The 23,687-nt window shown below is 42.0% G+C and overlaps 1 protein-coding gene and 1 long non-coding RNA gene across 4 annotated transcripts in view; one reads left to right on the top strand and one right to left on the bottom strand.

The window, feature by feature from the left end:
* SULT4A1 (sulfotransferase family 4A member 1) overlaps nt 1-8,427 on the bottom strand; it is a 31,064-nt gene extending 22,637 nt beyond the window's left edge. For both annotated transcript variants that reach the window (XR_011328768.1, XM_069806963.1), the window contains exon 1: nt 8,192-8,427. Coding sequence is in view for 1 of the 2 variants with exons in the window: in XM_069806963.1 (XP_069663064.1) it covers nt 8,192-8,360 (169 nt within the window). In the remaining variant the exon portion in view is untranslated. The remainder of the gene's footprint in view (nt 1-8,191) is intronic.
* A 129-nt stretch (nt 8,428-8,556) lies between these two features.
* Nucleotides 8,557-23,448, top strand: LOC138689995 (uncharacterized). Of its 2 annotated transcripts, none has more exons than XR_011328767.1 (4): nt 8,557-8,763; nt 19,681-19,823; nt 20,931-20,970; nt 21,971-23,448. It is a non-coding gene; the product is annotated as an uncharacterized lncRNA (long non-coding RNA). The 2 variants fall into 2 exon arrangements; XR_011328766.1 differs by lacking the exon at nt 8,557-8,763 and adding an exon at nt 8,831-9,469.
* The last annotated feature ends 239 nt before the right edge of the window (nt 23,449-23,687 follow it).

Raw genomic sequence — 23,687 nt, 5'->3', positions numbered from 1 at the left:
AAAACCATTCCTGCAAGGTACCTATGTCCCCACTCATATTTAGCACACAGTCATTCCCTCTGTCTGCTGAATGCAAACTACAGCCATTTCTATTCTATTCCTATTGGCTGCTCTTCAGAATTAGAAATGGAAATAGATCTAATTGGGAGTACAAAAGAGGATCAGCCAATCTATATCACCATGGGTTTTCTCAGTATTGCAGCAAAATCCTTGAAAAGGACACACTATTTCTGATAGAAAACACTGGTGTTCCAATAAAAGGACTGACATTGATCATTATTAATGTGCACTTCAGCTATATATGCATAGAGCAATCCAATTTTCGCAATGCCTGTAGCTGTTCTGTGCTACTTTGGCAATCCTGATCAGCAGTAAACAGGCTTTTAACTGGATGGTTAACCTAGGTTTACGACTGCCTTGCATCAACAGGACACTGCAAAGCAGCCAACGTCCTGCCAAATCTGGACTACTGCATGTATAGTCAGTGTGTGTCTTCTGAACATGATTCTCATTTCACCTGCTTCACACTTGTCTCATTTTGTTGCCTTAGATGAATTTATTACTCATGCAGTGAATGGCTAATTCAGCACCATTGCCTACATCCCATACAGTGATCTAATGTCATTATATTTCATCTAGAACTTGCAGCCTTATAAAGGATGATGGCCTTCACATCCTGCACTATAAACAGCAGGTGGGTAAAAGCACATGAAAAAAAGCAGCACTGATGGGACAATACAGGGCGTAGTTCCTTCCCCCCAGCATAGGGTGTATGAATCCCTACTGTACCCAACAAGAGAAAAGTCTTCATTTAATAAAAGACTGCATAATAAGAATGAAAAATGATGTGTGCTTAATCTACTTCAGTCCAATGTTCAAGCATTTTGCTTCCTTTCATTAATATCTTCACTATGAAAGATGAACATTAACACGAGAATGACTGGCTGTTGGGTTTGGCTGATTTACATCATCTTCTACTTCTTTAGTCTTTGAGGTCATTATCATCTAATCCAGTTAACAGTGATTTCACATGTCCAGATTACACTTTTTACACAGGGTAAAACTTTTTTCTTTTTTTTTTTCCTGAGCCTGCTTTCAAAAAGCAAGTTGCTTGAGTTTTGCACTACTTCACAGCAGGGAAGCAATTATGCTACATTTGCAAAAGACCCAGCAAAGCCTATTAGGTAGCTGGAGAATTCTACCTCTTCTGAACCATGTGTTCTGTCTCTAGTAACATCTCTCCACTAGTTTGATAAAAGGCTCATGAGAGAAACACTGCTAGCTAGATAACAAACAAGTTCTCCTTAACTGATTTTTCTTCTGCACCCTTATTTCCTGTTCAAGGCATGTAAGGACCTATTCAATTCTACTACCACTGAAATCAAGTCAAATGCATTAGTGGCAAATTTAACATTGTCTTCAATTACTTATTATTTGATGTTTTTATTTATCATTTCTTTGCCTAGCAGTATTTAAGACTGAGTCGATACCAGAAGGTATTTTGAGCTATACATAAATAAAACAAGATGGATCCATCTCAAAAGGACTTTCAAAGCACAGGAAATGAGTGGCCCTAACCACCAGAAACACTTGTCTACAGGTGTTAACTTTCTGCACCTGAGTGGTCCTCAACAGAGCAAGTTTAGGCAGCAGAGTATTTACTCTTCTAATTGGTGGAAGGTCCATGACTTCAGTCACCAAGAGCATGAAATCAGATTCAAATATGGAGCCTGTACGTCAGTCCCTAAAAGGACAGCCCACAAAACATATCTCCATCACCCAATGCAGTTTGCTGTTCCCTTTCTGTTTCCGTAAGAAGTCCATTCTTTCTGGCCAGCTGGTATGAGAACTGATGCACATTCATATCGCATTAAAATGGAACAATATCTGAGCTTTAATAATTACTTAAGATAGAGGAACCAAGTAACTGTGATGTTATTGTAAAAAAGTTAAATACCATATTCTGATCTGAAGGACATTAACTTGTTCATCCACATTCATGAAACTAACAGATGTTTCCTATCATTCCATGTCACAGGGAAGAGCTTGTCAGCATGCATAACATTGCCTCAAAAAACAAAGGTCAAAGGAAAAGAATCCCAAATGTATTTTGTGTAAAAATCTCTATTTTTAAGCCAACCTCATGATTTCTTGAGGCATGCTTCTGGGCCAGTAACATTTCCATTCATTCTTTAAATGAAAATGGATTAAGCTTAAGGCATCAAAATGCCGCATAGAGAATAGGACTATAAATCCAGAAGAGCAGAATCTAGCTCTTTTGCAACTGCAAAACTGTTGTTATAAAAAAATGCCAACAAAACTCTTGGGAGGAGTTCCATACGAGAACGCCGGAAATTAAGGCAAGTCAACTGAGTTAACACACAAACATCCATGTGGATGCTCACGTTCCCTGAGGAGCCTTAGCTACAATGGCGTAAGGGCCACCTCAGACTTGCTATTACCAGGGTAAAACTCTGCAATCAACCTCAGCTGCCTCCTGTCACTGTGTCTGACAGCTCCCAGCCTAGAAACTCCCAGAGCTTGGGCACATCCCTGGGCAACCTTTCAGTCTGATTCTCCTTTCATTTATGACTCCACAAATCAGGACTGTCAGAAGTGTTGGACCTATGCATATCTGGGTAGGTGGGAAGAATTGGATTCCTTGTGCTTAGGCTTATCAGCCCGTCACATCATGCAGAGGCCACCAGTACATGTTAGCTAGTTAGGCAGCAAGCCAGGGCACTGAGAAAGTACAACTTACCAAGCCATAATGGAGGTATGCCTACAGGCAGGTAACAGAGGACATAGACACAGTGATTCCCTGACATAATATTCAATCGACATAGCTCTGTGCGGACCTGTCACCTACTCACCCATTGCTACGGCATGTAAGTGCAGATAATGTTAGCTGGTTAGATGTCCACAGACTGCAGGACACCCCTGCAAGCATATGACCTATGTAGCCACATAACCTTAGTCAAGCAATAATACTCTTTAAATTGAATAATAAGAGTATTATTGTGCAGTACAATAATGCTTAAAGAACCAGAAACCAAATCTTACCAGTAAATATAACCTCACTGCCAAGAGATTTTTATAGTCTGCAGAAAACATGAAGGGTAGGATTGCGCAAGACAAACAAAGCAAGATTTCACACAAGGCGTAGTCATTTGGTACATTTTCTTTATGGTGTATTTCTTAAATCAAGACATTTTGCCAGTATGTTTTTATAACATGGTCCCACAGACAGCTAAGACTGATTGGAAGGTGAAGGGGAAGAAACAAGAGGCCAGAGATAAGAAATCCTTAAAGCAATTTCGCAGCCACAGAAAAGCTACATGTGTCTACGTGCCCAATGGTTCAAGCCTCCCTTTGCCTAACTCTTGAGTTTTGAGCACTGAGTCTGATCAAAGAATATTCTAGATGCTGATGAGCAGTCTTATTAATTTTAGTGGAGAATCAGACAAACAAGAAAAGTGAGGTTTACATTGTATCCTCTTTATCTGGTTCACAGCCCAGCAGCTGTGACTGTCACTGCTGTAATGGTCAATGGATCGAACAACTGTTTCCCCATAACAGAAGAAAACCCTGGGACACAGCGTCCCTGGCATGGAAAGATTAACAGGGATTACAGTACAAGGGAAATGGGCCATGGAAGAATGCAGACAGAGCCCCCGACACGTGGCAGAGAAAGGGGAAGGACAGAGTGACGAACAGAGCTTCTCCCATCAGCCAAGGAAGGGACTGGGGCACACCAGTGTCCCAGCAAGAGGAGGGGTTGGATTCAGGAGCGCTGGAAATAGAAGAGGATAAAAGAGTGGTATGCATGCAGTGGGAAAGGCATGCAGAGCAGGAGACAGAAAACCCACAATGCATGCAATGCACTTTACCAACAGATGCAATGAGAAGCATGACCTTCTTCTGTACATACATAAACTTTTAAGCAAATAAAATAATGGACAATTCAATTTAACTTTCTCTGGTTGATTTCATATAACACTGGATGTAAGCATTAAAGAATCTGAAAGAGAACTCAATGAACACACACACAAGAAAGCTGTCCTTGAACTGATCCGCAAATTCACTGCTGACACTTCATCAAGTCAAATGCCTAGAGTCAGCCATCATATTCCCTACAAGCAAATGGGTAGTTATAAAAATCTAGTGCTGCAAGGAAAGTTCAAAATGCTATCTATAACAAAAAAACCACTTCCAGACAGGTAAAGGCCATATCCAGAATTTGCTCTTCTGTCTGGCACTAAACGAAAACATTCTCATGAACTGGGCAAGTATCAGCTTCAAGTCCAGCCAGCAACTGACATTTTCCCACACAGAACTCCAGAAAATTATTTAGCAAAATAATCAACATGGGAGAGACAGCTTCATTATTAATGTAAATAGCTCACTTTCTCAAATTACCAGTTTTGCAAAAGGCATTAATTTGTGGGCTTTGACCCAAGAATGCAAAATGCATATTCGTTCAGAACAGATACAAGATGGTATTGAGAGCTGGTTTACACCATTTGTGTGTAAAGCAAATGGACAGATCGTGTACAGTCAGGGGTTAGCATTGTTAAGACACAGCAAAATACCAAGTGAACCTGGACTCAATACTATCTTTAGGGACTGATTTAATTCCACTGAAATAATCGACCTTAACAGACAGGGACAGGCTAATCTAGCTCTTAGCATGGTGACTGAGGGAATACCACGAAAGAATTTGCTTATTCATTAATTCTGTAGTTTAAGCTCGTAGAGGAGAATTTTAATTTTCAGGTAGGGTACAAAAAGCCCACAGTATGAGAGGGTTCAAGAAAAGCTGTGACAGAGGCACAGTATTTCCTACAAACATTGCATCTGTATCTTACCTGTGAAGCAATCTGTTGCGCGAGCTCCAATTATTCAATGCTGAAGAGAATGGTATTCCATTTTACATTTGCAGCTACTGTAAATCTCAGTGCATCCCATTCAGCCTGCCCATTCTATACTACAAAGTTATATGAAAGATGAAACTTGTGATTTCATTTCTTCAAGAGCAGTAGCGCACCCGATTTTAAATCATGCATCATGATAAAAAGGTTTTCTGTAATTACAGTTCTACCATATGCATATGTATAAGCATTTACGCACATTCACATATTTACATGTCTGAATGAGTCTCTGGGTTTTAGGCATAAGCTTCTCCTAGTCCAGCACCTCCCCAAAGCTATTAACATTGATTGGACACCAGGTGTTAAGAATAATTAAAGATATAAGGAATATTATTATTTAGCCATCCATCAGTGGAAATTACATTAAAGCAGAGTCATCTTCCATTAGGCTTATTACATTATTCCTAGTAAGGCCACTGGTACATTCAATTTTCTACCATTATTGGACCAGCTTTTTCCTGGGTCACTCCCAATTTACCAATATTTGTAACTATTTCCAAGCACTATCTCCATTTCACATGTTTAGAGCTGTATTGTCTAGTCTTGCAGAGCATAATGTCTTCAAAATGGCATACGTACTACTTCATCAGTCCCTAGGATTACTGAAGTAGTCCTGACCCTATAAGCCACTTGTTCATTTTCTCTGACAGATAAACCAACATACGGTCAACAGCTACTGATGGAGCCTTCTGCTACTAGATTGTAGCACAGGGCTCAGTAAGAGCTAGAAGCTCTGGCCTCTCACACATCTAGCAGACAGACTTGTTTGTGTATTTTCCACAGTTTGAGCAGATGGAGAGCCGGTGAAACACTGAACAAAACTGATTTCCTTAAGAACAACAAAAAAAGTTTTCTACCGAATCTATCTGACATTGGTGCATTTTTCTTTTCCTAAAATTCTGTTGTCAAAAATATTATTGAAATTTTGTTCAAATGTAATTTATTAACAGGAGCTAGATAAGTGGTCCCAACCACGTTTTACCTTTAAAGATTACCAAAAAAGTTAAAGTATTTCACCCCACAGAATTTTATTTTGTGCATGAAATCTGTTTTGTAAACCTACTTTCCTGATTACGGCAACATTATGAATATTCTGATTAGCTCCAGTAAAGAGAAGAATCTTTGTCAATGCTACTGAGAGACAGGAAGATGAAGTTGTAGTTAAGGTAATGCAGAAGAGCTTGGGGTTCTGGATTTAATTTCTGGCTTTGTTGTAGCCTTCCTGCATGACCTTGGCTAGATCGATGGGAACCATATTAGGGCAGCCTAATTTCTACTGACATGCTTGTCCCTAGCCAGCAGACCCTTTGATAATTGATTCAGAAGCCCTAAATAAGGCACTGAACTGGAAGCCACATAGGATCAGCTGACAAAACAAGTTCCAAGGGTCTCAGTAGTCTTCAGGCTACCTAAAGGTAGAACTTGCAGACATTATTATTATCTAGAGCCTATTCCCATGACAAAGGCATCAGATTTCTCAAGACCTAAGTATTCTCTTTCCTGGCAAGTAAAATACTATGGCACCTATTTTGATCCCAAGGCTATTCCCCCAGCTCCTTCACACAACACCGTACCTTCAGTTTTGGTGCCCCAGTTCTCGATCTTCCTTTTCCTTCTTCCACAGTGACTGTTAGTAAATCCTCTTGTAGTAAGCACTGCCACTACCTTTGTAAGTGGACAGTTCCCTGTCACTAGCCTCAGCTGGGACCCCAAGAGACCTAATATGATGTTGCTATATTCACAAAACAATAGCAAATTAAATATGATTACGCAAGCTGGCTTTCCACGGCCAACTGTATAGCCATCAAAACTAGGCTGCTGCCAGCTAATATATTAGCTATATTGTACCCGGCTGCTGGAAACCGAGGTTAGCTGAGGATATTTAACGATCCACCAATATGAAGGGGGGGTGCAATATCAACACAGGAACATTGTAAACACAGATTTGCAAAACTGAAATCTTATAACTGAAAGAATTAAACAGTGTTCTTGCTGCATGCTATAAATCTTTAGAAGAACAATAAAGATGTGGCTGTCTACTCCTAATCCTAGAATTTGGGGGGCCATCCTTCTACATACTATCCCTTATCTAATGCATGCTTCTATCAAGCTCTACCCAGTCTTTAACAGCATCACTAGTAATGAAATATCAAAAAAATGTGAAGACAAATATTTGAAACTGCTTAAGAAATGATAACATAATAGATGCTGCATTGTAGAAAACGTGTATATGTTTGAAGCAGCACACCAAGAAATTGAAAAGCATCATCCATTCATGCCACAAACAAATAAGTCAGAAACCTATGATACTGAAACGTCATTTTACAAGGGTATTTACAGAGCTAGCATCCGTCATCTCTAGTGGACTTTGTCTTTTCTAGAAAGAGATCTTATTGTCAAGAAAAAAAGTCACTCAAGAATGCACTTGACGGAGAGTCTACCTGGTTCTATCAGGTGGGTTACAAAGCTACCATGTTGTCTGCCTCTTTGCAGGCACTACATCGGCGTTAGTTTTGTTTAAACACTTTTGCTTAGAAACGCAGAGACTGGGAAATCAAGCAATACGATACTAAAAGCAGACGCCCGAACGGCCTAAAACAGCCGAAGGATGCGTTCACCGGGGGCACGCACACTTTCACTGCTAGCAGGAGATATTTCTGGCGATTCAGGCAGCGCAGCGAGAACGCACCTTGCGCTCATGTTCTCCCCGAGCGACCGGGGCGGCCGCCTCGGGAGCGCAGTCGGGAAGGCGGTAGAGGAGGCAGCAAACCTGTACGCCGCATCAGGCATCTGTCCGCACGCCGTAACACGTTCCTGCTTTTCCACACCTACGCCGGGAGAGATTTCCCTTGCCGGGAGCGGCATCTTTGTCCCCGAGCGGTTCGGCTGGCGGGCACCGGCGCCGCCGAGGCCGGGGCCGCCGAGGCCGGGACCGCCGGCTTCTCCCTCACGCCGGCCGGGACGCCCCCCCCCGCGGCGGGCAGTCCCCTGAACCCTGAGGGTCCTCAGGGGCCGCCGGCCCGCAGGGCGGCCCCTCGCCTCCCGGCGGCAGGGCGCAGGCCTCGCCCCGGCCTCCCGCGGGGGACACTCCGCCGCCGCCGCCGCACAGCGCCCGCCGGGCGGGGTCGGCCGCCGCGGCCCCGGGGCCGACGACCCTGCGAGGAAGGGCGAGGGGAGAGGAGAAGCGGCTCCCGCCACCCAGCCCAGCCCACCCCGCCCCGGGGGCAGCCCCAGCCCGGGCGGGGGGCCCGCCCGCCTACCTGATTTGGGGTAGGTGACAATCCAGACGTCGCTGTCCCTCACCGGGAAATTGGCGATCTCCTCCATCTTGCCCCGGCAGAAGGGCGGCAGCCGCACCCCATTGTACTCGAAGTACTTGCTCTCGAACTCGCCGGGCGTGCTGGGGGTCTCGGCCTCGCTCTCCGCCATCCTCTCCCCTGACAGGCGGGCGAGCGGCGGGCGCGGCGCGGCAGCCCCTGCCCCCGGCACGCCCCCGCCCACCCACGCACGCACGGTGACGTCACGCGCGGCAGCCGCAGCGCCCGCCGGGCGGGAAGCGCGTGGCTGGTCTCCCTCGCAGCCCGCTCCTCTCAGCCTCACGCCGGCGGGCCAGGGGACGGAGGGCGGACCTGCCTTCCCCCGCTTTTACCTCAGCTCCGCGGCGCTGCGGTAGAGGAGGAGGCGGCCCGGCCTCAGAGAGGGGAGCTGGCGGGCTGGGGACGCGCGGAAGAGGGGGGTGAGCGGCGGCAGCAGCAACGGGGACTCGCCCCCATCCGTGCGCTGAGGCCAGGCACAACGCGCAGCAGGCTGGGAGGGAGGAGGGGGTAAAAGGGTGAGGAAGGGGGCACGCCGCGGGGGGTGAGCTTGTTTGGTTTGGGGTTTTTTTTGGTTTGTTTGTTTTTTGGGTTTTTTTTACACAATGAGCTCGTCATCCTGGTTCCCTTTTCCCAGTCTCTTGGATGCCACCTCTTTGTATCCCGTGGGGTAACAGTTTTCATTACATACAGCGTGAGGCATCTTGCAGGCAGGCACAGGCCTGAGCACCAAGCCCCTGCCTGCACAGGTACCCAGCACATCCCCTGCCAATTCTGACTTGCTCCCTGGACTTCCCAGGCTGGCATCAGAGCCGACTCATTAACTTACCTTGTTTGGTGGCCATTAGGCAGCAGAAACCACCCCTTCCCCAACACTGCTGGGGGCTGGTTGCTGAGGACACAGCCCCACCTGCGCCATTGCTTCTTCCTGCTCATCCCTCATCCTCCCCATTGCCACAGCTCCAACCTGTCTGCTCCTGGTAGTACAAGTGAGGTCTGTAGCAGAACTCAGCTAGCACTCCTAATTGGACTTATGGGCAAGATAGCCCAGGTGCTGCTGTTCAGAGTATTTAAGGCCTGTTGGTGCCTGCTGGGAAGGTATAAAAAACTCTAACCTCTCTTGAGATCTGTTTGTATTACAGAAATGAAGGCAGTTTGGTCTGGTGTGAATGAAAAGCTTAGCAGTAGTTCAACCAAATTAAGAATTCCGTTACTTCCAGAAAGGTTAGTGAAGCGTTTTGGTTTAGTTTATGTTTATCAGCCTTGTAACAGCTACTTTATTTTGTGTTTAATTATGTATGTTTCTGTAACAGTGCTAAAACATAATAGAAGTTCTTTGAAAGCTTCAGATACAAAGCATCTGTAGCAGATGTGCATTTGAAAGAAATAAAATAAGCATATAAAGAAGTAGTAAAGCAAGGGAAGAGGATACAGTGACTTGGAAAATATATGTTTCTAAGTACTAGACAGTAAACTATGGTTAATTTCAATTGAGTCTACTGAACTGTAGCTAGCTGGAGGTTGTGTGTCCTGTCAAACTGTCCCTTCTAAAGGAGCAACCTCAGGAAAAGCAACAGTGAAAACAGCTGAGGTCAGTAACTGCTTTCAGCTTCTATAGCTTCATCTACCAGCATGTATAAATCAATACTTTTACTGTAGTTTACTTATATTTGTTCATATTAATAGTAAACTGCAAACATTAAAACTATGGTTAGACCACGTAGGAAAAGTCCACCAAAAAACTAACACCAAAAGTATTATCACACTGAATGAAAATGATTTGCAGGAATGTGTTAGGTAAAACAAAACAAGCTTAAAAAGATTCATCCCAGAGTCAGTGGTTGACTAGTAAGACTTGCCCTAGAAGTTGATAATGCAGGTTCAAGTACCTGTGATACTAAGTTTAGTTTTGAGCCTGCTTCTTCAAGACACTGAAATCAGAATTATCTGTTGATATCTAAAAGAACTTTTCCAATCAAGTTTTTGATAAAAAGTGGGTTGACAAGAATAACAGGCAGCTGGTGTTCTGTATTTTAAGATAATATTGTAAACTCAGGGCATTCTGGCTCTGGTGCCTGTTCTTTTCTTTCCTATGGTGTTTTAAATGATCTGATTTCTTCTTTTACTTGCTTAACAAAATAATTCAAAATTGCAATTTTCTATGGAAAGTGGAGTTGTGGGGTCTTCTAGCCAATCTTTGAGGCAAAATTTATTTATTAGTCTTTTCTGATGATTAGAAGCATTAAGCTATACTAGTAATAAGTAACTTTAAAGTCCAACAAAACAGACAGACTTCAATTCCAGTCTCTATTACTATTTTTTTAAATTTTAACTTAGTTTTTTAAATTCCTGACGTAGTCTTCAGGCATGGATGTGGTCTTTGCTTAATATGTCAAGTGGAGGGAGCCATACCGACAGTAGAAAAAACAGTTTCTGTTTTCTCTTTAAGTTAACAGGAGTTGTACAAATTTATCTCAGGGTGGAATATCAGCTTATGTAGAGCAAAAAGCCAGGCAGGCGTTACCACAAGGGATGCAACAATAATTGGAGCTATCTCTTTAGCAATGGATGCTTTCACTTACCTTACAATGTTTCAAATGAAAGAGCAATTGGAGCCCAATGTGAGAGCCCTGAGAATCCAGGTACCCTGGTTTAACTGCACTTGGAAAGATCATCCCTATGTTACAGGTGAAGTAAATCCTAATGTAGGGATGTTGGACGTATAGTGCACAAATAGCACAGCTGATGTATGTGTGTGGATACTAAGAGTAGAGGATTTACTGCATGCGTGCAGATCACTGGCCTAGTGCTTACTCAGATCTGACATATTGGAGACACATTGGATTTGCTGGGAATTCAAAGACAGCTGAAGTACAAAATGCGTGAAAGCCATTTGTTTAGGAATTCCCTGTAAAAAAAGACTACAGTCAGTACATTGTGCTCAGAGGCAGTGTGTCATTCACAAACAGGGTAGGCTACAACAGAAATGGTGAAGCTGTAAACCATCATTCAGTTACCTAAGGGTATATGCAAATGACCTGAGGATGATCCAGTATTATAGCTAAATAAAAATCAAATATGCTGTAACAGATGAACCACACTGGAGTGTTTCACCCTCAAACTAGAGAGGAGTTGTGGAGGGAATCAGAATATGTAGTCTGCAAAGTAATTTCTGGTAGATTGCTTTTTTCTGTTTAAAAGAAAAATTTTAACAGTATCTTGGTCTACTTGACTGTGTTCCCAGCCTTTTCTGTAACACTTAGACCATTCTGTAATGTAACTGATCCCAGAATGTATAGCTTATTCAGTGTCCCCGTGAAGCAGCAGGAGAAATGTAGGTGAAAAAGTTTGGATTCTCTCACAATGATGTAAACTGGGACCAACTTCACAGAAGTCACTAGACTCCCCTCTGTATAAAACTTGGGTAAGAAGCAGCTTGGGAAAAGAATATGATCTTAGAAAAAGAATTAAAAGCTTACCTTAGGAAAACGTTGTCATTTTAAGATCTGCAAAAGTAGGATTTTACCCTGGAAAAAGACTGTCTGTTCCTATGCTGTTTTGGTATGTCTGTATTTCTGTGGTCTGTCACTACGAAAAGCACTCCTGTGCCTTTGTACTCCTGAAGAATCAGAAAGTGTCTCCTTGTCTTTGCTATCAGATGTGCCTACTTATTAGTTGAAGATACAGTAAAGAATGTCCCTGTCTTGAGATGTGTGTGTACTGTTGCACACACAAAAATGGAGTTTCAGCTTTCAAAATCTATCTGATGAAAAATGATAAATCTGGCAACGTTTTGTCTTACCTTTTTATTAAATCATTGTAACAGCAACCTGCATCAAGGTTGGAGTGACATGTTCAGAGGAAGATAAACTGTGCACCTGTTGGGGTGCCAACTGCAGTTTAGTTTTAGACATGAAATCTGTAAATGCTACCATAAGTATTACATGAAGCCAAATGTAGTGATACCCTAATAACAGCATGTGGTATTGTATTAATGCTGTAAACAGCTGTGCAATAGATAGGTGTTTCTAATACATTGCTGTCTGCTAGTTGCTTACATTTGTTCAGTGAGTACACATGAACTTTCAAGAATGTTTCTTACTGACTCAGGCAAAGTATGAGCCATAGCTGTGTGACGTTTGAGCACATGATCCTTAACACAGCATTTAATCCTTCTACTGAATGTGGCTGAAGATCAAACTGTTAATTGGCACTCACCATCTTTTTTGTTTGTTTCTGGTACCTGTAACCAGGAATGAGTGTTCTGGCCTCGTAGCCAGGATGTTAAGGAATCTGATCCCTTTTCTGCTAGTATTTCTGTGTAACCTCAACTAATTCAGTCTCCCTGTGCTTTAATTTCCACCTCTCAAAGCAGTGCAACTACTGTAATCCACCTCACAAAGCTATCTGAAGATACATCTCTTGCCTCTCATTACACAAGCACAAGATTCATGGTCTTTCTAGGAGGCAAGATTGATGCAAATCATGATTTCTTTGATGTGATCCTGATCAATACAGTCAGAATGCAAGGGTTTGTACTTCTTTCAGAAGTGGTCATAACTGGTACTTAAAAGTGTTCCGAGCTGCAGAAGACCACTTAGTGTTAAATTTGGTAGCAATGCAAATCACTCAATGTGCCAACTCTGAGGCAGGTCCTTACCATATAATACTTTTCACAAATTTACAGTGCTTCTAAAATTATACCCTACAGCACTTCAAATTCAGCAGACTTGGATCATGAGTGCAAGTAGACATCATGTATCATCTTTATTCTTAGCACTACACTTCCCAGCGGGCTGTGTAGGGAGAGACTTTCAGACAAGATGAGCTTGCCTTACTACCAGCCTAAACAGTATAAGGAAATGTGTGGTCACTTTGCTGATGCGTCATATACATTACGCATTAAACGAGGGCAGGAACACAAAAAGGCAAGTAACCAAAAATAATCAGCAAGCTGTGGTATCACTTCAAAGGAAAAATGCAAGAGGTGCCCCAATATTTTTCGTGAGTCAAAGCAAAGATCACATGTGAGGGAGATGAGCAGCAAATAAGTCACCACTGTGAATTAATGGCTTTGCTTTCCTGAAAGGTCAGAATTGCAGTTTTGTAAACAGCCACGACAAATTGTGCAATGATAATTCCACCAGAAAAGACAGTATGGGATACCTTGGATAACTTGGCTAGCCACGCTGTAAATATTTCCGTAGTGGCTTGTAGATGGCTTTAGCTATCTGCACGTTTCTATCTGTTCCATTCTCGCACAGTTTTCAATTTGTGGCTATTTTTAACAGCTACTTCTGTTCAAAAAAAGGGCTGGTTTTTTGGTTGGGGATAATTTTTGTAGCATAACTGTTTATGCCTGGGACTGAGCCATAAGGAAAGAAAAATTCTAACTTAATCTGCCCTAGGTTTCACTGGAAATGTTCACAATGTGGCCTTGTAGGCACAGTGCTGGCCTGGGATGTCAAGTATCTGGATTTCATTGCAAACTTGCCACTTCCATATGTGAATTTGCAACCCTTCACTTCAGTCACCCTTCATTTTAAAGGGGGACAGAGACAGTTGATCGTATTTATGTGTTCGTGGGAGAAAGTCCAATTCAACACTGATATATAACAATGCTATCAATAAATTATGCTTATTAATTACTAGTCTTATGTTCATTATTTGTGTCACTAAAGTTGAAGACAAACTGGGGGTAACTTAAATGGTCACTTAAGTAAGACTAGGGCACTGAAGGCAAATGGTCATTTCAAGGCAGTAATTAATGTGGCTTTCACTGTATTCTTACAGTAACTATTTGTTAGTTTTCACTGTGTTAGGAGAGGCAGACAACTGAGTGGCCTTTGGATGTGCTAGTTTCATTATCTGTGCATAATAAAGGTTATGCAGCTACCTCATATAAAACTGCTTTATTTTTAAGGGACCTGATTTGAACATTTCAGTGATTCAATAACACAAAAACAAATCAGTTCTATGGGAGTTTTTGTGATTGTTACGGTTGCAACACCACAGAAACTGAAGCCTAATAGGAGGTGAACTGGATGTGGCTGCTTTAGTGCTATAGGCAAGAGTTATTTTCCCTTCTAAATGCCTCTGAATTTATCTATCTCAAAGCAAGCTGCTGTAGAAATGGCACAGATACAGTTGTCCCTGGTAAGAATCACTGAGAAAATTTTCGTTTGTATTATGCTTCTAAAAGTGTATTATTATTTTTTTTATCTAAACATGGGCATAGAGGTACAAGGATGGATAATCTTCAAGTCATGGGCCTTAAACCACTGTCGTGGTTTAACCCCAGCCAGCAACTAAGCACCACGCAGCCACTCACTCACATCCCCAGTGGGATGGGGGAGAGAATTGGGAAAAGAAGTAAAACTTGCAGGTTGAGATAAGAACGGTTTAATAGAACAGAAAAGAAGAAACTAATAATGGTAACACTAATAAATGACAGCAGTAATAATAAAAGGATTGGAATATACAAGTGATGCACAGTGCAATTGCTCACCACCTGTCCCAACTTCTTGTGCCCCTCCAGCAGGAGAAGCTGAAAAATCCTTGACTTTAGACTAAACACTACTGAGCAACAACTGAAAACATCAGCGTTATCAACATTCTTCTCATACTGAACTCAAAACATTGCACTGTGTCAGCTACTAGGAAGACAATTAACTCTATCCCAGCTGAAACCAGGGCAACAACACAAGACCCTGTGAGTTCCTGAATGGACTTTAAAGTGCGTGCTTTTGTACCAGATTTCTGCTGCTCAACCAGCTGCAGAATGTCATGTCATGCCTGGTTAACTGGGAGCATGTGTACATGAAAAGACAACTCTGAGCTGACTGCACAAGTCAGGCTGTGGTATAGCCAGCTTTGTGTCGTGATGTAGGGAGGCTTCAGTGCTTCTGGACAGCAGCTCAGCCTTCCATGTGCAGCTGAGCAACTGTGTGGATTTAAAGGCTTGGGATGCCATTGCTAGGGACTCTGTGCTGTGCTTTGCAATGCCTACTTTTAAGGTACTTTTGTAAAACCACTCAGATACCTGATCAGCATCTCCTAGCAATTACAGCTTTATAAATCTGGCCTCCAGGCTTGAAATTTGGGAACAAATGTGTTAAAATAAATTAGCTACTATAGCTGTGCAGTCATTTTTACACTGAGGATATAGATAGCAGTAAAAGGTCACAGCAAAGAAAGGAGCTGCTCAGCTGGGCTTCTGAGGAGTGTCTAGAATTGTTTTAATCATCAACCAGTGTTGATCATGGTTGTAGACTACTTAGCTCAGAAGGCAGTAAATATGCCATCCTAGACAATCTCTTATATGATTTCAGAAAGGTACAGAACAACAGTCTCTGCTACACATTCATTACAAAAATTGCGTCGCATCAACACAGAAAACTGACTGGACACACAGCTGTGAGGCAGCTTTCTGCCTCATTTACTAATGAATTTCTGGGAGAGGAAAGGCCAGAAGGAAGAGATTAAAGAGATTGAGGGGAAAGCATTAATAAAAGAGAAACATATCTCTGCTACTGAGGTGAGCAAGTTAGAATGTCAGGGAAGAGACAGGATGATCACAGACAGGCGGTGTAAATGTGGTCAGTCTAGGAAGAGTGGAAGTGCTTACCAGATAGGGGTGGAAGGATCTGGATGCTGAAATGAACGTGCCACACTGCTTGTAAGAGTGGGTGATGGCTTGGCACTGAGCCTGCTGCAGTCAGGAGCATTAAAGGTCCCAGAAACATAAGACACAGAAATTGAGGGGGGTGGGAAATGGAAGACCACACAAGGGCCCTAAAAAAAGGTAAGAGCAGATTTATGTAGTAATATGATCCATACTAAACTACTATAAATGTTGACTAGGACTTAAGATGCAGGCATTGAAGAATACCTGACTGGAATTACATGAGCCCATCAGCATGAATGTGGCTATTCACATACTTAAAATGACCATGTGCTTTAATACTTTATTGCATTGATGTGTCAATAATAAAGGTGTTAAGATGTGCAAACTTTGAGCAGGAACTGAGAGTGGTAATGTCATTAGTGACACAACTGGCATAATGTTCTGTATGTTCATCCATGTATGTGTCACGTACATATGCATTTAACTAGTGATCTACTGCTTCAGGACAGATTTGAGTCAAGCTAATTATGATGATCAAGAAAATAGTTGCTGTTGAGTTCAGTCTTGACAGTTCCTCTGTCAAGTTGTTCTGCTTTATATTCTGTCTGCATGTGAGCACATACCCATGACAGTTGTCAAGGTTAGACTCATTCTCAAAGGCATTCTGAGAGAGTCTGGTATTGTAAGTTGTATCACCTGAGCCTCGAAACATACAACTTGGGAGGTGTGATGAGAAAACCTTTATCTGGGACACTAAGCAGCTGGCTCACATGGTTCTTGCAAATATGCTTGCTGCTTATTTTTAACTCCTGGGACAATCCTGGGGTAAGCACTACCTTCATTGTATGTGAGACACTAAATAGCAACAAAATGTCTATCGTGAACAGTCTGTTTGTAAGAACATAATTCTTATAGACTAAAATCAATGCAAAATCCTCCTTCCTTCTCTTTGGTCGGTGTCTTTGGAGCAGGTGGTGCCTGGTATGTTACCTGCGAACTTGAGCTACAACAGTACTGCCGTCCAACACCGTCCTCGGCTGAACACGTCTCACGTTCTCAAGTCAAAGTAGCTAGTACCACATATGATTTATCATACAACTAGAGTGCTTCTTTTCGATCTTCAGAGGAAGCTTTGGGTTTTTTGTTGTCTGAGTCTGAAGTTTGTCTCGAGCTGTTTCCTAGTCACTCATTTGATTCCTAGGTGTGTGGTGGAGAAAGAGGAGTTTTAAGGGACTTTCCTTTTCTGTAATCGTAGGCAGTCCAGGATGACAGCCTCTGTGGGGTAAATACCCTGGACACCTACTGATTGCTGCTGCTGCAGCTATTCTGAGGAAAAGTGGCTGTTAGATTCTAGCAGAATACTCAGCAGTGGGAAAGCATAGTGATTGGAAAGAACTTGAAAAGGTGGAAGGAAGTGTCATGACAGATGCCTCGAGGTGGATAGTTACTCAAAGCATCAAAATATCATTCCTACAGCTCACAGTATAGAGAGTACAAGTTGCAGGTGTGGACCATGATCTTGCTGCTTGGTGAACACAGTAAACCCCCCTCACAATTATTCCAGACACTGTGCAGTAGCAGGCTTACACTGCTGAAAGGGAAGGAGATATTTTCTCATACAAGTGTTTGAATAACATTTCTTATTATGTGAATGGAGTGCAGACAGAATAGCTGTTAGCACTTGAGAAACTGCTGCCTAGACTTTCCCTGTGTTTTGCTAAGGCTTGTTGTGTGAGTGGTGGCAGTCACTGTAATATTCTTCAGGACATGTCTTCTTTCCAATCCTGCCTGTTGCTCCTTGTGCAAAGTGCGCTCCCTGAAGGCTAGTGTGGTGCGGGAAGGGAGATGCCAAGCTCTTCCTCTCTTCTTACCACAAAGTCTGTCAGCAGGGATCAGGAAGAGAGATGAGCAATGCCTTCAGCATTGTCTGCACGGATTGCATAAGGCACAGGGAGAACAACCCTCAGGTACCGAAGAGTGACTACACAAAACTGACTGAACCTTCCCTGTGTGTAAGACTCCATGACTGGTTCTGTGAGAACAGCGGTATTAATTCATAGTGGCCTGATCATGCCTAGGTGTCTGTAATGGAGTTTAAAAACCCGCATTACTATATTCCAGGCCTCAAGGCCACTCTGCCCTGCAAGTTCTGAAGTGAAATGCAAGTGGAAAAGCAGGCTCTTTTAGTGGCACTTGCTGTATTTGGAAATGAAGCGGTTCATCTTTCAGCTGCCAAATTCACGTGTTGACTATTGCAAAGTTAAGAGATTTTTGGTTCCAGACCACCTCCAGCTCCATCCTGATCCTAACACTTACAGCTAACAGTACGGTTCTTCAGACAGTCAGTCAGAAGGGCTATGGTACATTATCTGCTGGCATGTGGTGGTATCATGATGATTCTGGATGTATCATCAGCTGTATGACGAAAGCACCTGTGATGATGTAACGTGTCTTCTGCAAATGGCTGCAGTCATCTCCTGTGGGCGGACCTGTAATGAGGACAGAGGTCACAATTTTTAAAGAGTATGTCATATGTTCAGGTGTAATATGACTTATCTTAACCAGACTCATTAATTATGCTGGCAAATAGCTCTGTATGTTTTCCTTACACTTTATGTTACACCCTCAGTAGCAAGCCTACTTGTTTGCAAAATATAACTTGGAGGCTTTGGAATATAGTAACCTGCTATTATTCCTAATAACCTTTATCATAGTTTAGGTACTGAGTGCTAAGAAAGCATAGGTGCTGGGTTTAAAAAAAAAAAGCCAACAAAACCATAAGACTGCAATTTAAATGCCCGATCCTGACTCTTTTCTCACCAGTTTCTATGGGACTGATCATATGAATTAGGGATGTAGGCTTAGTCTCTAAAAAGAGAAACAATACAAATCAGATGTAGTCCAGGAGAGATATATTATTCTGAAGTTTAAGCATGTGGATGGGAAATAGAAGTCTTCGTTTCTAATCCCAGTTTTGCTCTAATTTACTTGATGTCCCCACTCAAGTTCTTAAACCTCCTCTTTCTGTACTTACAAAATGCAGCAAATGTCTTTGTCTTAGTGTCTTGGAGTCTTTATGATGGATTTACTAAAGCCTCCTCCCTTACAGCAGCCTCTTCTGAGCTAAATGTGTTTACCACATGTCCAGTGCTGTGTTCTTCCTAGCACAAACTCAAACTCCTAATACTTCATACTTGTTCAACCTTCAGTTACACAGCAGAGCAACAATGGCTTTGCAAGACTATTATAACTTAATCCTCTTACTTGTCTTCTGTCACAAGTTTAGTAACTCTGGCACCAGGACATGTATGTGTGACCACCTAGTGAGATGAACAGTACAAATCCACTCAGGGAACACCCGATGCCCACATATTTAGTATAGCGTGTATAAGACAGGAAGGGGTAATAGGAGAAGTTAAGGCACAGAGCTACTTTTATGACTTAGAAAAACTGAGCAAAAACTTATTTTTAGTTGAGAGACGGCTGCAATGAGCACATAATAAAAATCTTCTGTGGGAAGGATTTAGAGGAAATGAAGTTTGTCTGTATCAAGCACTGGTACGGAGAGGACAATTGCTGGGGAAAGAGGCTGTTAGAAAGAAGCAATTGCCCAGTAAGTTCTGCATTGACAGGCTTGGGAGTTTCTGACCTAGTGCTGCAAGCTATTCTGGTTATGTTCAGTACCTTGTGTGGCTTGTGCAGGAAGCCATTCCAGAAGCAGAAGGCAAAGTGTCCGAGTCTGCCTGTGTTAAGATGCCATCTGAACCAACTACATTAATTTTCTGAAATAAGTCTTGTTTTCTCGCAGATGAGCCTTTCTTGTGTTTACATTGAAGGAACCTGAATGAGGGCCTGGGCAAACAAAGATGAAAAACACATTTGTGAGAAAGCTTCAAATCCCCATCATCCCATCTCCCTGGACTGTGGCCTAGTCATCAGGTTATACACTGGGTGAGAATAAAGGCCCCCCCATGCTTCCTGTGGATGCTGTGGACTGGAAAAATCTTGGGGCCAGGAGGAGGGAAAACTTCAGAAGTGCTTCCCAGGAGTCTTTGGCTTCTTTCCCCTGGTACTGGGCAAACTGAGTGCTGGGGCCATTGGCTGGCTTAGTGATGCAGTTGTGATCAGGCTGGGATTTAGTACACAGCTCTAGGGCCCTACAGGTAATGCTTTTATTAAATTTGTATTATTTTTTTCATTCTCCTCTTTGTTCTTAAAAATCATGGTAGACAGTTCCTCAGACTGACTGTCTTGAATTGAACTGAATAGTCATAATAAATACAGCTCAGGCCATAACTGAAGATATTCTACACATCTGAAGATCCTGTACTCAGCAAAGTACTAAATAGCAGATAGAAATCAGGATAGGTTTATCTGTTACTGAATCTTTGCCACTACTTTGAAATGGGTAGTAAAGGAGATTTCTTTGGATGCAGATGAGAAATCAACATGAAGACAGAAGCCAATCCTAAAGGAGCTATGTGCAGATGAGCATGAAAGGTTTTCAACTGCTGTTAGTACAGATAAAAGCCTCCTGGACATTTTAACTCCAAGCCAGTAGCTACTAAATCAGTGATGGGTGTCCTGAAAGGCTGTGGCAAGAAAAGTACTTTCATCATGGAGGTGATTTGGAGAGAGGTTTACTGCAATGGCAAAAGCAATTCCAAGGGTCCTATGTACTTAGGAGTCTGTCAGAACCAGAGAAACAGGAGAATATGAAAAGAGCTTCTCAATCCCAGTTACTCAAGCTAGCATGCTCTGGAGAAATCTGTCCTGTAAGTCTCTAAATACCATGCCAGAGTGCCTTAACTTTTCATGTTGCAGCTGTGACGTTCACATTGCTATTAGGTAGTGAGGTGCAACTGGCAGTGATGTGCCAAACATCTTATGCTTTACAACAGTTAAGTTTGATTTTTTGAAACAGTCACTAGGAAAAGGAAAATGTACAGGGGCACTCTCTAAACTTTAACAACAGTGAAATTGTTCAAGTCCTTACTATTCTCTTGCTTGCGTATAGTCTTCCAAAGCACAGCTTGATTTTTATTTTTTTTTTCTCAGAAGCTCAAGCTGAGGGTGATACGCTGGATTGCTGCTGGAGGTAAGGCTTTCCTTTACAACAAGGGATGTAAAGGCTTCAGCTGTGGTGGTACATTTGGGCAGGAAATGCTCTTTGGCTAGGTCTGCTCTGCCTTTCACACATAGACCCAAATCCATTATCGAGCTTCAACTTCTTATTCATAATGGAGGGCCATATGTTCAAAAAACATTAATGTTTCCTAAACTACTTGGGTATTTACATTGTGAATTGCACTGAAACTGGAGATAGCCTGTAGAGGTTCTCCAAAGCACCACTATCCGTTCACTACAGGCTGTGCTGAACAAGTAGCCTGCATTGTTCTTGTCAAATTTAGTTTTCAAATGGAGCACTATCTTTGACTAGAATCACTGTTTACTCATTCCTGATGTGACCTTCACCTGAAGAAAGGGCCATCGTTTTCAAGTGATGGGAAGTTGCTGTGTTTTGGATGGGTGTCCCTGCTCCCCCAGCCAGAGTCCTGCAGTAGCGATGTACACTCATTGTGTGAGCGCTCCTCTGATCTGCTTTACTACTAGGTCATCCAGGCTAGCTCCGTCACTCTTGCATTTCTATAGCAAATAAAACTAAAATGAATGACTTCACATTGAAGCAAATAACGTGTGCTCCATGGCTTTTACCAACATTGCTGTGGGAACCAGCGATCTCTAGGAAGGAGTAACAGAGAGACGAACAAGACACAACTGCTCCGTAGATATACAGCATGAACTTGTGGCCAAGCTCATGTTTGACAAATTAAATAGTGCATACTTGGTCTTCAGTGATTATGTTGCTTTTGCTTTGCACTGCAATAGTCATTAGCTGAGTCACAATTGCTGTGTTTCAAAATGAATACTTTTTTTATTATGAAAAATAAGAAGGAAGTATCCACTGCTCATGTTTCATCTGGCAATATTTCCAGTGCTAGAGAATACACTTAACAGCAGTATAATTCCAGGCAATTTCAAAAAAAGTGTACAATTTCCTACACTGCAATTTCAGACAATGCAATTTGCATTCACAGACTGAAACTGCAGTGACTGATGCAGCTTCAGATGCTTCTTTCTCTTTCAAGGGGGTGGTTTCCAACTGAGGGCTACAGCTGTGACTACCAGATGTCATCCCTCAACACTAGGGACATATTGAGCATAAACTGCATTGCTTTTCATCACTCCTCTGTCACAGGGATGAAGCAGTCTTGGATTTAAATATGGATTTAAATGGATTTTGGTTAAAAAAGGACACCTCATAGCCTAAGTAAACAATATATGCAAGGAGAAAGCAAATGGCACTTTAGCTGTAATAAGGAGTCTGTTTTCCTCCCCAGTTCTAGGTACTGCATGACCTAACCTTTGTAACTCTTGTTTAAACTATCCTTTAATTATACTGTTGCATTTGCAAAAGCCAGGCACCTGTCCAATGGGGCTGCCAGAATGTAGCAAGAAATTCAGCCTGCCAGATTTTGAAAATCTGACTTGAAGGGAAGTGTTCTTTCTTGCACAACAAACTAAATCAATTCCTAGTTCTCTTGTACCTGGCTTTTCCCTCACTTGATTTATATTGCATTCCATGCTGTTACACACAAATGAAACTGGAGAAAATTAATAAGAAAGAAAAATTTGGCTTAATAGGTCTGGCTTTGGAGTTGAGAAATCAGAACCCCCATTGCCTGTGTATGCGCGTTCCAGCTACTGAGACTGTAAACCCCATGTTGGGAATAGGACTGCATTAATCTGTGCTGGACCTGCTTTCTAGATTACTGCTGTTGGCATTACAAATGAAAAGCCATAGGATTAAGGAAAATAATAGTTACTGGACTACTGGTCGCATATTTACTTGTAAATACTGTAACACCATTCACTGTTTGCTCTTTGACAATTTATATCAGCTAAATACTTGAGTGCTATGTTTTTCCTCCTGTAAATGTCTAGTGATACATTGCCCATTAGGTCATAACAAATCTTAGTTTTAAGTGCAAAGCCTCAACCAAAAAAGGTCTGTTTTTTATATATGATTCCTTGTGATTTGCAAGAAGTGGGTGAGCAGTTAGGTCTTGGATCTGGTTTTTGTTCCTTCTCTGTAAAGGAGGGCAGAGGAGTTAGAATGAGAAAAATAGAAGTTATATTTTCTACATATGGTGTTGCACTAATAATAATGAATACAGAGGTAACATTCTGTGGTCCTTTGAATGTGCTGTTACATAGAGAAATCAGACTACTGAAATACAGAAAATGGACTATAAGTCAAATAACATTCAGAGATTTTAACTGGATCTTATGAGCTGCAGCAAGGTTTTGGGGTTTTTATTACTATGTAGATTTTACTTGCAGTTTCATATATGCTTGATATATATGCCTCAGAACTTATGAAAATGACATTACTGCAATGCAATATTTTCCTCTGCTCTATAATCTCTTTTATGATATTTTTAAGAGTTGTTTCAAGATTTAAGTTTTTCTTTCTCTATGTTGTACTCTTTTCTAATTGTGAAATAAACATTTGACAAGCTTGGTTGCATTGTCATTCTTTGCAGCATTGCTTTGAGTATCTAATTTATTTTGTCATTCCAGGAAACTACAAATTAATCAAGCCTACTTGACATCAGGAATGTTTTTTAACAAAAGATAAAATCTTGAAATAGAATTAGAACTGCATCTTAAACTCAATTAAAGCAGCTATTTTGTGTGCATTAAACTTAACCATTCCTGTTGTGAAGCAATGACAGCACATACCCCTGATCC

The sequence above is a fragment of the Haliaeetus albicilla genome, chromosome 19 (assembly GCF_947461875.1).
Source record: "Haliaeetus albicilla chromosome 19, bHalAlb1.1, whole genome shotgun sequence".
Classification (NCBI taxonomy): domain Eukaryota; kingdom Metazoa; phylum Chordata; class Aves; order Accipitriformes; family Accipitridae; genus Haliaeetus; species Haliaeetus albicilla.
This window is presented reverse-complemented; position numbering and strand designations above follow the sequence as displayed.